The sequence below is a fragment of the Eubalaena glacialis genome, chromosome 14, assembly GCF_028564815.1.
Source record: "Eubalaena glacialis isolate mEubGla1 chromosome 14, mEubGla1.1.hap2.+ XY, whole genome shotgun sequence".
Lineage (NCBI taxonomy): Eukaryota > Metazoa > Chordata > Mammalia > Artiodactyla > Balaenidae > Eubalaena > Eubalaena glacialis.
In genome coordinates this window covers 63,973,242-63,986,928 of record NC_083729.1, presented here as the reverse complement: position 1 = coordinate 63,986,928, position 13,687 = coordinate 63,973,242, and the positions used below count along the sequence as shown (strand labels likewise).

Below are 13,687 nucleotides of genomic sequence, written 5' to 3'. Positions count from 1 at the left end.
GGGTGCTTAAGACATGTCAATGTAGGTTCATCCATTGTAAAAAATGTACCACTCTGGTGGGGGATGTTGATAATGGCAGAGGAAATGCATGTGATGGGGGCAGGGGGTATATGGGAAATCTCTGTATCTTCCTCGCAATTTTGCTACGAACCTAAAACAGCTCTAAAAGATATAATCTTTTAAACAAAAGTTGATAGAATGTTAAAAAAAATAAACACTTGAATTTGAACACAAAATCCAAAGATATACCTTGCTCATGGACTGGAAGATTAATATTGTTAAAGTGACCATACTCCCCTAGGCAATCTACAAATTCAGTGCAATCCCTACCAAAATACCAGTGGCATTTTTCACAAAACAAGAAAACATAAATCTAAAATTTGTATGGAAACACAAAAGACCCCAAATGACTTAAACAGTCTTGAGAAAGAAGAACAAAGCTGGAGGTATTACTATCCTTGATTTCAAACTATACCATAAAGCTACAGATGTCAAAACAGTATGGTACTGGCACAAAAACAGACATATAGAACAATGGAACAGAATAAAGACCCTAGAAACTTACATGGTCAACTAATCTATGACCAAAGGGGCAAAAATAAACAATAGGGAAAAGATATCCTCTTCAATAAATGGTATTGGGGAATCTGGACAGCTACATGCAAAAGAAGCAACCTGGACTACCTTCTCACACCATATGCAAAAATAAACTCAAAATGAATTAAAGACTTAAATGGAAGACCTGAAACCATAAAACTCCTAAACGAAAATATTGGCAGTACACTCTGAGATCAGTCTCAGCAATATTTTTTTGAATATATCTCCTTAGGCAAGGGAAACAAAAGCAAAAATAAACAAACGGACTACATCAAACTAAACAGCTACTGTACAGCAAAGGGAACTATCAATGAAACGAAATGGCAGCCTACTGAATGGAAGAAGATATTTGCAAATGATATATCTGACAAGGGATTAATATCCAAAATATACAAAAAATTCATACAACTTAAATCAAAAAAAAACAACCCAATTAAAAAATGGTCAGAGGATCTGAATAGACATTTTTGTAAAAAAGACATACAGATGGCTAACAGACACACAAAAAGATGCTCAACATGACTATCATCAGGGAAATGCAAATAAAAACCTCAATGAGATATCACCTCACACTTGTTAGAATGGTTATTATCAAAAAGACAGCAAGTAAGTGTTCGTAAGGATGTGAAGAAAAGGGAACACTTGTGCACTGCTGGTGGGAATGTAAATTGGTGCAACCACTATAGAAAACAGTATGGAGGTTCCTCACAAAATTAAAAATAGGACTACCACATGATCCATCAATTAACTTATGGGTATTTTTCCAAAGAAAACAAAAACACTAATTCAAAAAGATACATGCACCCCTATATCCAGTGCATCATTACTTACAATAGTCAAGATACGGAAGTAACCTAAGTGTCTACCAACAGATGAATGGATAAAGATATATATATATAGACACACACACACATATATACACACACACCCCATATGGTTAATAGACCATGATATATATATATCATGGTCTATTAACCATAAAAAAGAATGAAATCTTGCCATTTGCAACAACATGGATGGACCTAGAGGGTATTATGGTAAATGAAATATATCAGACAAAGAGAGACAAATACTGTATGATTTCACTTACACGTGGAGTCTAAAAACAAAACAAATGGATAAACATAACAAAACAGAAGTATTCTCATAGATACAGAGAACAAACAGGTGATTGCCAGAGGGGAGGGGGATGGGAGGGAAGAGTAAAATAGGTGAGGAAGACTAAGATAAACAGAAAAAATGAGTCATGGGGATGAAATGTACAACATGGGGGAATACAGTCAATACTAGTGTAAAAACTTTGTATCGTGACAGATGGTAACTAGACTTATCTTGGTGATCATTTTGTAACGTGAGAAATATCAAACCACTAAGCTGTGAAGCTGAAACTAACACAGTCAATTATACTTGTACTTCAACTTTTAAAAAGGTAATTTAATATATCCACTTGTACATTTCATTCTGAGGAAAATGAATAGCAAATAGCTTAATAGTCAGAAAAAAAAACTTGACTTTTGTTATGTGTTCACGGAAGAATATTTAGAAAAATTACCAGCAGAGTCAAAAAATCTGCTATACAACATTAACTATAAAACCTATAGTTAATGCTGTATTCTGCATTTAAGAGTTTGTTAAGAGTGTAGATCCCATGTTATCTTACCATAATAAAAAACTCCGGAAGGAAGGAAGGAAGGAAGGAAGGAAGGAAGGAAGGAAGGAAGGAAGGAAGGCAAATCACTGGGGAAAACATGTGCTTTTAAAAAAAGGGTGCTAGAACAACTACTTATCCATTTTATTATCCGTTAATTTTGTTTTTCACAAGCATATACATAAAACTAAAATCCAATCTAATTTATACTTTCAAAAAACTTTTCCAAAATTGATAAGTCAAATAAGTATGTTATATCACTGACAATTTTCTAAGAAACTGTATGAATTAGGCCATTAAGTGTACATACCTGATAGCTATATCAATTTTTATGGAATTAATAATAACAGCTGCCAATTATTGAGCAATATCACACACCCTAATAAGCATTTTATAGGCATTATCTCATGTAAGCCATAGCAAAATCCTGTAAGATAGGTATCATTATACCCCATTATTGTTCATAATTGCAGACCAAATGCCCCATGACAAGAGAATGGATAAACTACGATATATTCATACACTGGAATACTTACAGCAATAAAAAGGAATAAATTAAAACTATGTATATCTATCTAGAAGAACCTCAGAAGCCAAAGACTGTGTGAAAATTGCAATTCTCAGAAGAATATGTAACATCTTAACATATAACATCTTTATTCCATCTGTTATATAGTTCAAAACCATACTGAGCAGCAAGAAAACCAATACATGTCAGAATAGGAAGTAAGAGTGATATAACTGGGGAAGAGAACACAGTCATTCAGTGATATTTGGTAACATTCTACTTCTCAAGCTGGATGTCCAATAAACAGGAATTATTTCTACTTTTTCTTTATACACGCTTCATATATATTCTTTTCTATGCATGAAATAGTTCACTATAGATGGAAAATGAGTACTATTAAAAAGAAAGTCATTTATACATAAGCTATTATAGCTGTGTGTTCTTAAGCAGAGACTATACATCTGAAAATAGCTGGACTGCATCTGCATCTCAAGATACCACCCTCAAGAGAAAATAAAAGTGATAAGAATACATTGATAAAACAAGCAAATCCATTCTTATTTTTCTAAGACAAAAATTTTTAACAGATTAATTTAGAATTAATCAAAACCTATAGAACCTAATCCTTAAATCTTAACTTTTGAAGACTTAAGACTCCTAACACTTTAGCCAAAGACTATCAGTGACTCAGCCGGAGTCATCAATGCCCAGGTAAGAGATCCAAATTCCACACCCTTTCTGTCACATTTTCTCTCTTAATTTCTAGATTTCTTTTATACCTTGGGCAAGTCAGTTGTTCTCCCATGACCAAACAACTTTGCTTTGATCTCTTCTACTTTTCTCCTGTCATCTTCATTTAATTCTGAAATGGAGTAGCCACACTCATGAGCCATATTAAACTTCAGATTCCAGGCTGGAGAGAAAAGCATGAAAACATTCAAGATCATACAATGCAAAAGTATCAGTGATTGTAAGAGCACAGAAGATCATCAATATATGCAATTTAATGCCCTACCACAGTGCTTAGTAAACAGTGTGTACTCTCAATTTTATGACAAACTATCAGTTCTTGAGAGACATAATTTCACTGAAAAGTCAGATTTTTTAAAAAAACATTCTACAGACATTTCTCCAAAAAGACCACTTTAAATATGGTATTCAGCCATTTTATCTTTATCTTCCTTCCAATCAAGAGTCCCTATGTCTCCCCAATTAGTTCCTGCTACAGCCACTGCCACTTCCAAGATAGTTAATATTTTAAAATAATAAATAAAACTTGAAGTTTTTGGAGAATCAAAATATGCATAAGTGATAGAAGGAATGGTGTAGGAAGTTATCTCAAGAGAAGATTTCCAAGTAGGCCTGGACTGCTTGTAAGTTGCCTTCCAAAACATATTTATTTGCCATGTTGCCTTAAAGACTTTTTTTCTTTTTTTTTTAATGGAATTCTACAATTAGAGATTAATGGAATTTAACTCTAACCCAAGTTTTAGTGTGAAATACCTTGATTTGGTTTTTTCTGACGTCTATCTAAGATCTGCTTTAAGAATTTTATTAGAAAAGTGGATAGAAAGTATATGCAGTTTGATGATACAGAGTGACTTAGAGAAGCACAAATTGAAGTTTTTTACTGCCTCCAAAATAAGGACAGGGCAATGAAAAGATCAGGAAAACATCCAAGCTTTAGGAGTTTGGAAACCCAAGTTTTATCTCCCCTTTTCTTCAGACATCAGAACTTACTTTTCCTTAAGACCTTAAACTAGCACTATTAATACTGTGACTTCATTATTGGTTAAATGAGTTTATTCTGGGTTGCCGGTAGAAAATGTAATCATCTAACAGTTCTACAAGAAAATTAATTTAGAGCTCCAAACACTTAACTTTAAGCAAATTATTAAACTATAATGTTTATGAGTTTGACCTGCCTTTATAACAAATTATCTTTTCCTACCTCGTGCCCGTACCCGAGATTCCTCCTCCTCTGCATTTCTGAGTATTTGTTTAGCACGGTTCAATGAGGATTCACATTTCAGAAGGTTTTTCACATGTGCAGCCAGTGAATCTACACTGCTACCACCACCATCGTCACTCTCTAACACACCCTCTTCCTCTCTGCTATCTGTCATGCTTGTCTTGGGTGAAGAATATGGAAAGAAGTTTAGAAGCACATCAGAAACTGACTCCAAGGAATTACTGTCCCATGAGCAGGAACTTGCATCACTACTTGAATCACTTTTAATGACAGTCATCATAGGAATAACAATCTTATTCTCAATGGTTCTACTATACCCTTCAGGGTCAGATCTCATTACAGATCTGGCTGCTTTATATTGCCTAAGGGTTTCGTCTAATGCCACTCTGGCTTTGCTTTCTGCTTCCTGTAAAGGACTTCTAACTGTAGTTGAACTAATAAACTCCCAATTTTCAGTGCCTCTCTGGCATTTCAGATTCGTCTGTGTGCTAATATCCTTCTGTATGCACTTGTTGCTTGGGCTTTCTTCTGTGAATGGCTGTCTCTGAGACAAATCACCATTAGATGCATCAGTTGTGGGGGGTTCTTTGAAGCAAACCACCTTCTTAGATTGTATAAATGAGATATCACTAACATCTCTGAAAGGGACAAGGGGAACAGGAAAATTGCATCGTCTCAGTGCTATATTTTCTGCTTCCATTAAAAGTGTCTGAACCTCTTTAAGAGTTTTGGAACTGTTTTCCGTATCCTGGATTTCCTTAGAGCCAACATCTTCAAAACCTGAAGATTCTGGCTTATTTATTACAACTCTACCATCAGCCTGAGAATTTAAAGGCATATTGTTTGAGATAACACTGGCGTTAGAAGAATCCAAATTATCTATCAGCCTTTGGACATGGTCTGAAACAAGTTTGTGCTTCTCACTATGTGAATAAGTACTAGGGGGAACTGTTGATAACCCAGTAATCTGACCAGCTTGCCCAAGACTACTTGAGAACTTCAGGTCATTTTCAGTTAGATGTCTGTCTGGCAAATCCTGTTGGTAGAAAAGAATTGGTTTCTCTCTAAGTGAAAAGGAACTAGGAGGAACTGCTGGTAACACAGTTTTTTGGTCAGCTGGTCCAGGAACTGTTGAAACCTTCAGTGAATCTTCAGTGAGATGTTTGTCTGGCAATTCCTCTGGGTAGAAAATATTAGATTTCTCTCTCTGTGAATAGGAACTAGAAAGAGGTATTTGTATCCAAGAATTCACATCAGTTGGTTCAGGAACAGGTGAAATCTTAAGAATATCTCCACTTTGATGTCCATCTGGCAACTGCTGTTGAAAGAAAATACTGGGCTTTACTCTCTGAGAATAAGAATTAGGAAAACCTGTGAGTAATGGAGTCTTCTGGTCATCTGGTCCAATCACAGTTGAAGTCTCAGGCTTTTCTCTATGTGAGTAGGAACTAAGGGGAGCTGATAGTAACTCAGCCTTCTGGTCATCTGGTAAAATCTTGAGTTTCTCTTTATGTGAGTAAGAACTAGAAGGCCCTGTTGGTATCTCAGCGTTCTGGTCAGCTGGTCCAGGAAGAGTAAAAACTTTTAAAGTTTCTTCAGTAAGATCTGGCAATTCCTGCTGGTAAAAAACATCGGCCTTCTCTCTATATGAGTAGGAACTAGAGGGGACTATTTGTATCCCAATCCTCTGGTCAGCTGGTCCAGGAACAGCTGAAACTTTCAAAGTTTCTTCAGTAATATCTGGCAACTCCTTCTGGTAAGAAAAGATGGGGCTCTCTCTATGTGAATAGGAAGTAGGGGGCACAGTTCGCATACCAGTGGTCTGGTCTGCTTGTCCAGGAAGCTCTAAACGTTTTAAAGCATCTTCCTTAGGATCTGGCAACTCTTGCTGGTAAGAAATGATGGGCTTCTCTCCATATGAGGAAGAAGTAGAGATTATTGCTGGTATCCCAATCTTCTGGTCAGCTGGTCCAGGAACCTCTAAAACTTTTAAAGCCACTTGAGTAAGATCTGGCAACTCTTGCTGGTAAGAAATGATGGGCTTCTCTCTATATGAATAGGAACTAGATGGTACTGCAGGTATCCCAGTCTTCTGGTCAGCTGGTCCGGGAGCAGCTGAAACATTCAGAGCCTCTTCAGTAAGATATCTATCTGGTAAGGCCTGCTGGTAGAAAATAATGGGCTTCTCTTTATGTAAGTAGGAATTAGAGGTTAATATAGGTATCCCAGTCTTCTGGTCACCTGTTCCAGTAACACCTGAAACTTTCCGGGCCTCTCCAGTTAGATGACTATCTGGCAACTCCTGTTGGTAGAAAACACTGGATTTCTCTCTATGTGAGTAAGAACCAGAAGATTCGGATGTCCCAGTCTTCTGATCAGCTAGTCCAGAAATAGCTGAATCTTTCAGAGCCTCTTCAGATAGATGACTGCCAGGCAAGGCTTGTGGGTAGAAAATACTGCGCTTCTCTCTATGTGAGTAGGAACTAGCAGGTACTGAGAGTATACCAGTCTTCTGGTCACTTGGTCTAGACGCAGGTGAAACTTTCAGAGCCTCTTCACTTAGATTACTATCTGGTAACACCTGCTGGTAGAAAAAACCACCTGGCTTCTCTCCAAATGAGTAGGACCTAGACGACCCTGTTGGTATCCCAGTGTTCTGGTCAGCTGTTCTAGGAAAAGCCGAAACTTTTACAGCCTCTTCAGTTAGAAGACTGTCTGGCAACTCCTGCCTGTAAAAAATAACGGGCTTCTCCCTCTGTGAGTAGGAACCAGAGGGTACTGTCTGTATCCCAGTGTTCTGGTCAACTGGCCCAGGAAGAGCTGAAATTTTCTGAGTCTGATCACTTAGATGACTGTCTGGCAACTCCTGCTGATAGATAACACTGGTCTTCCCTCTATGTGAGTAGAAAGCAGGGGGTGCTATTGGTGTCCCACTCTTCTGGTGAGCTAGTCCTGGAAGAGCTGGAACCTTCTGAGCCTTTTTAGTTAGATGACTATCTGGCAAATCCTGTTGGTAGAAAATACTGGGCTTCTCTCTATGTGAGTAAGAAGTAGAAGTTACTATAGGAATCCCAGTTTTCTGCTCAGGGGGTCCAGGAGCAGGTGAAACTTTCTGAGCCTGTTCAGTTAGATGACTGTCTGGCAACTCTTGCTGGTACAAAATACTGGGCTTCTCTCTATGTGAGTAAGAAGTAGAAGTTACTATAGGAATCCCAGTCTTCTGCTCAGCCAATCCAGGAGCAGCTGAAACTTGTTGAACCTCTTGAATTACATGATTGTCTGGCAACTCTTGCTGGTACAAAATACTGGGCTTCTCTCTATGTGAATAGGAAGTAGAGGGTACTGTCGATATCCCAGTCTTCTGTTCAGCCAATCCAGGAGCAGCTGAAACTTGCTGAACCTGCTGAATTAGATGATTGTCTGGTAACTCTTGCTGGTACAAAATACTGGGCTTCTCTCTATGTGAATAGGAAGTAGAGGGTACTGTCGATATCCCAGTCTTCTGTTCAGCCAATCCAGGAGCAGCTGAAACTTGCTGAACCTGCTGAATTAGATGATTGTCTGGTAACTCTTGCTGGTACACAATACTGGGCTTCTCTCTATGTGAATAGGAAGTAGAGGGTACTGTCGATATCCCAGTCTTCTGTTCAGCCAATCCAGGAGCAGCTGAAACTTGCTGAACCTGCTGAATTAGATGATTGTCTGGTAACTCTTGCTGGTACACAATACTGGGCTTCTCTCTATGTAAATAGGAAGTAGAGTGTACGGTAGGAATCCCAGTCTTCTGCTCAGCCAATCCAGGAGCAGCTGAAACTTTCTGAGCCTGTTCAGTTAGATGACTGTCTGGCAACTCTTGCTGACACAAAATACTGAGCTTCTCTCTATGTGAGTAAGAAGTAGAAGTTACTATAGGAATCCCAGTCTTCTGTTCAGGGGGTCCAGAAGCAGCTGAAACTTTCAGAGCCTGTTCAGTTAGATGACGTTCTGGCAATGTCTGTTGATAGAAAATACGAGGCTTCTCTCCATGTGAGTAAGAAGTAGAGGATGCAGTAGGCAACCCAGTCTTTTCATCAACTGGTCTAGGAGAAGGTGAAACTTTCAGAGCCTCTTCTGGTAGATGACTGCCTGGCAAGGCCTGTTGGTAGAAAATACCAGGCTCCTCTCCAACTGAGTAGGAACTAGCCGGTACTGTTGGTTTTCCAGTCTTTAGATCAGCTAGTCCAAGAAGAACTGAAACATTCAGACCCTCTTCAGTTTGATGACCGTCTGGCAATGCCTGTGGGTAGAAAATACTGTGCTTCTCTCCAAGTGAGTAGGAACTTGGAGGGACTATAGATATACTTGTCTTCTGGTCACCAAGTCCAGGAACAGCTGCAACTTTTAGAGCCTCTTCAGTTAGATGACCGTCTGGCAATGCCTGTGGGTAGAAAATACTGTGCTTCTCTCCAAGTGAGTAGGAACTTGGAGGGACTGTAGATATACTTGTCTTCTGGTCACCAAGTCCAGGAACAGCTGCAACTTTTAGAGCCTCTTCAGTTAGATGACCGTCTGGCAAACCCTGTGGGTAGAAAATATTTGGCTTCCCTCTTTGTGAGTAGGAACTAGAGGGCACTGTTGCTATCCCAGTCTTCTGGTCAGCTAGCCCAGGAACAGCTGAAACTTTTAGAGCCTCTTCAGTTAGACGACTGTCTGCTAATGTCTGTTGGTTGAGAGTATCAGTATGTTGACCAATATTCTTCACTTGAGGAGACCTTCCAGCCAACTGAGGAAAGTCCTCAGGGGACAAGGATAAATGAGATACAGTGTCTGAATCTTCAGGAGTGGTAGTGATGCCTGGTTTCAAGGTGGATTGAGGAATTTCAGCTATGTCTCCTTTGGACGTATCCCCTAAAGAAAAAGAGATTTGTTAATACTGTTGATATTATATATATATATATTGAATTAAAAAGATTCCTTTTATGCACTAAAAGAAATAAAGCAAGCTTTCCTTCCTTTGGCCTTTATGCTTCCAGAAAGGATTCCTAAAGAAATACTCATCAGAAGAAATAAAGATTTATATATAAAGATATTAATTACAAACTGATTTATAAGAGCAGACTAATGTGGAAATAATTAAATATTCAACGAGAGTAATTTTTTTAAATAGCAGTATATATATTTTATGGAATATTATGTGGATCTTAAAATTTAGATTTTAAAGAATTTTCAATGTGATGGAAAAATCCTATCTACTATGGGATTTGATTTCCCCCTAAGCTAATAAGTTAGCCTGTTATTGTGTTATGTATGTTGTCAGAAGACGTAAGACTCCTCAATCAGAGACAAAATACTTTACTCCAAGGCATAGCAAAGGATCATCAGCTTATTTTCATGAAATCCCCTTTCCCCTAAGTCATATGAGGGCAAAGCAATATAGCCCAGATGGATGCTATGCATGCAGTGGATTTAACTGACTCTCCTAATAAACACACCCTGAATAAAATATGTATTTTTAATTAAATGAAACTGTAAAGACTCTAAAGGTTACACTACGGAGTTTGAAATTAATTCTACATGGCATGGGGAGTTGTTGACAGATTTGATCAGAACTGTACTGCAGAAATACAGATTCTCTTGAATCTGGGTGGAAGGGAATGCAAAAGCGTGGTAAGCAGTACTATCTAAAAGAACTTTCTGCAACAATGGAAACGTTCTATATTTGTACTATCTAATACTAAATGAAAGTAGCTCTAAATAGCAGTGAAAAGTAAATGACTGCAATCAAAATTACAAGATTTGACATTCATTTGCTGATTCAAAAAAATGAATGTTTACTATGTGCTAGTCACTGTTCTAGATATAGAAAATAGAGCAATAAACAAACAGACAAAACTTACATTCTAATTCTCCCTCACAGAGCTTACATTCTAATAGGAGGAAGCAGACAATAAACAAATTACTAAGACATACACTATGTCAGACAGTGATAAGATGATTATATATACAGCAAGTATTATCTCTACATTACATTAAGTTTCAAAGATGATGATATAACAGTGCTTCTCTTTGTGGAGATCTTGTTAACTTGCAGATTCTGAGTGAGTAAGTAGGTCTGGGGTGGGATCTGAAATTCTGCATTTCTAACAAGCTCCCTGATAATGCCCAATACTACTGATCCTCAGACTACATTTTGAGTAGTAAGAATATATAATTTTTCTAGAGTTGTATGTTGAGTAAGTGACAAAAACAGGCACTTTAGTAACCTTTTAATCCTAACTCCAAATTTTGAACTCTTTTCACTACAACTAACTGCCGTTCTAAATCCACTAATGAGCTTCAAAAAAGTAGTTGAATGTATGATGAAACAGCTTGAATAATGATTGTAAAGTAAAGAAGTAAAGTACCAAGTACTAACTCTTCAAAAAAACTAAACGACAAGGAACAATGTAACCTGCATAGTAACTTGAGAAGGAAAATGGGATATAGAAATTTTTGTGAGAAAAAAACAGCTCAGAAAATTAATAAATCAACAAAGACTGACAAACTGAACAACCAACAGGTCAAAGAAGAAATCAAAAAGGAAATAAAAAATACCTGGAGACAAATGAAAATGGAAATACAACATACTAAAACTTACAGGATACAGCAAAAAGTTCAAAGAGGGAAGTTTATAGTGATAAATGCCCACATCAAGAAACAACAAAAATGTAAAATAAACAACCTAACTTTACACCTCAAAGAACTAGAAAGAGAAGAACAAAGCCCCAAGTTAGTAAGGAAGGAAATAACAAAGATCGGACTTGAAATAAATGAAATAGAGACTAAAAAGACAATGTAAAAGATCAATGAAACTAAGAACTGGTTCTTTAAAAAAGATAAACTAACACTCCTTTAGCTAGACAGAGGAAGAAAAAGGACTCAAATAAATAAACTGAGAAATGAAAAAGAAGACTTCCAAATAATAGCACAGAAATAACAAGGGTAAGAGACTGCTATGAACAATTTTAGGCCAACAAATTTGACAACCTAGAAGAAATGGATAAATTCCTAGAAAAGTACAATCTACCAAGTCTCAATCATGAAGAAATAGGAAATCTGAACAGCCTAGTAAGGAGATTGAATCAGCACTCAGAGTGTCCCAAAAGGGACTTCTCTGGTGGCACAGTGGTTAAGAATCCACCTGGCAATGCAGGGCACACAGGTTCAAGCCCTGGTCCAGGAGGATCCCACATGCCACAGAGCAACTAAGCCCATGCGACACAACTACTGAGCCTGCAAGCCACAAACTACTGAGCCCAGGTGCCACAACTACTGAAGCCTGCATGCCTAGAGCCCGTGCTCCACAACAAGAGAAGCCACCACATTGAGAAGCCCACACACCACAACGAAGAGTAGCCCCCACTTGCCACAACTAGAGAAAGCCTGCATGCAGCAACAAAGACCCAGTACAGCCAAAAATAAATAAACAAATAAATAAATAAATAAAACAAAGCAATGGGATATTAAAAAAAAAAAAGTGTCGCAACAAACAGAAGTCCAGGACCAGATAATTTCACTGTTTTATTCTATGAAACGTTCAGAGAATTAAGACCAATCTTTATCAAACTTTTCTAAAAAATACAAGAGGAGAGAACACTTCCAAACTCATTTTACGAAGCCAGCATTACCCTGATACCAAAACCAGACAAGGACATTACACGAAAAGAAAATTACAGGCCAGTATACCTGATGAATTTAGATGTAAAAATCCTCAACAAAATATTAGCAAACCAAATTCAACAATACATGAAAGGGGTGATATGCCATGATCAAGTGGGAATTACTCTAGGGATGCAAGGATGGTTCAACATCCACAAGTCAATCAATGAGATACACTTTGTTAACAAAATGAAGAATAAAAATTATGATCATCTCAATATATGCAATATATTGGGATTGATATATATACACTGATATGTATAAAATGGATAACTAATAAGAACCTGCTGTATAAAAAAGTAAATTCAAAAAAAAAAAGCTTCCTATGAAGGGTAATAGGTCAGGAAGCAGAATTTGTTTCTATCTCTACATCAGTCCTTATCTTCCTGAGTGACTATGTCTGAATTACTTCTATAGCCTTCAGTTTCCTCATTTACCTTACATAGACTTGGAATTTATAACCTCATAACATTGTATAAATCTCTCAAATTTGAGTGGCTCCCTTGGCCTAACAACTGATTCATTTTTGCCCCATTAAACAAACCAGTGTTTTGGAAAAAAATGACCAAATGCATCCAAGGCCATGTTGGGTAAGTAACTGACCTGGACTCAGAAACCTCGGTTTTTGGTAATCATTCTGTAATCTACTTCCTTTATGGCCTTAGGAATTTTGCTTGGTCTCTGTGAACTTAGATTTTCTCATCTGTAATAGGGAAGTATATGAAAACCAAGACCCCTATCCACTCTTATTTTTTTCCTACAACAAACTGTATCATTTTATAATGTAGAATTTCCTCAGCTTAAAGTACATTATTTCTAGTGTAAAAAAATAAATGATTTTCCTTAAAAAAAAAAAAAAGGCATTTGACAAGATTCACTGCCCCCTTATGATAAAAACTATCAACAAAAGGGATACAGAAGGAATGTACCTCAACATAATAAAGGCCATATACAACCAGCCCACAACCAACATCATACTCAGTGACTCAATGGTGAAAAGCTAAAAGCTTTCCCTCTTAAGATCAGGAGCAAGACAAGGATGCCCACTCTCATCACTTTTACTCAACATAGTACTGGAAGTCCTAGTTGGAGCAATTAGGCAAGAAATAGAAATAAAAGGTATCCAAGTCAGAAAGGAAGAAGTAAAACTGCCTCTATTTGCAGATAACATGATGCTATATATAGAAAATCCTAAAGACTCCAACAAAAAACGATTTCAGTAAAGTTGCAGAATACAAAATCGCTATACAAAAAACAGCTGCATTTCTATGCACTAATAATGAAT

At 37.3% G+C, this 13,687-nt stretch overlaps 1 protein-coding gene across 2 annotated transcripts in view; it reads right to left on the bottom strand.

The window, feature by feature from the left end:
• The window catches only part of ALMS1 (ALMS1 centrosome and basal body associated protein), a 223,286-nt gene that overhangs the window by 152,161 nt on the left and 57,438 nt on the right, over positions 1-13,687 (bottom strand). For both annotated transcript variants that reach the window (XM_061168580.1, XM_061168579.1), the window contains 2 exons: positions 4,705-9,612; positions 3,533-3,666 (listed from right to left, as the gene is read on the bottom strand). In XM_061168580.1, coding sequence (XP_061024563.1) covers positions 3,533-3,666; positions 4,705-9,612 — 5,042 coding nt within the window. The remainder of the gene's footprint in view (positions 1-3,532; positions 3,667-4,704; positions 9,613-13,687) is intronic.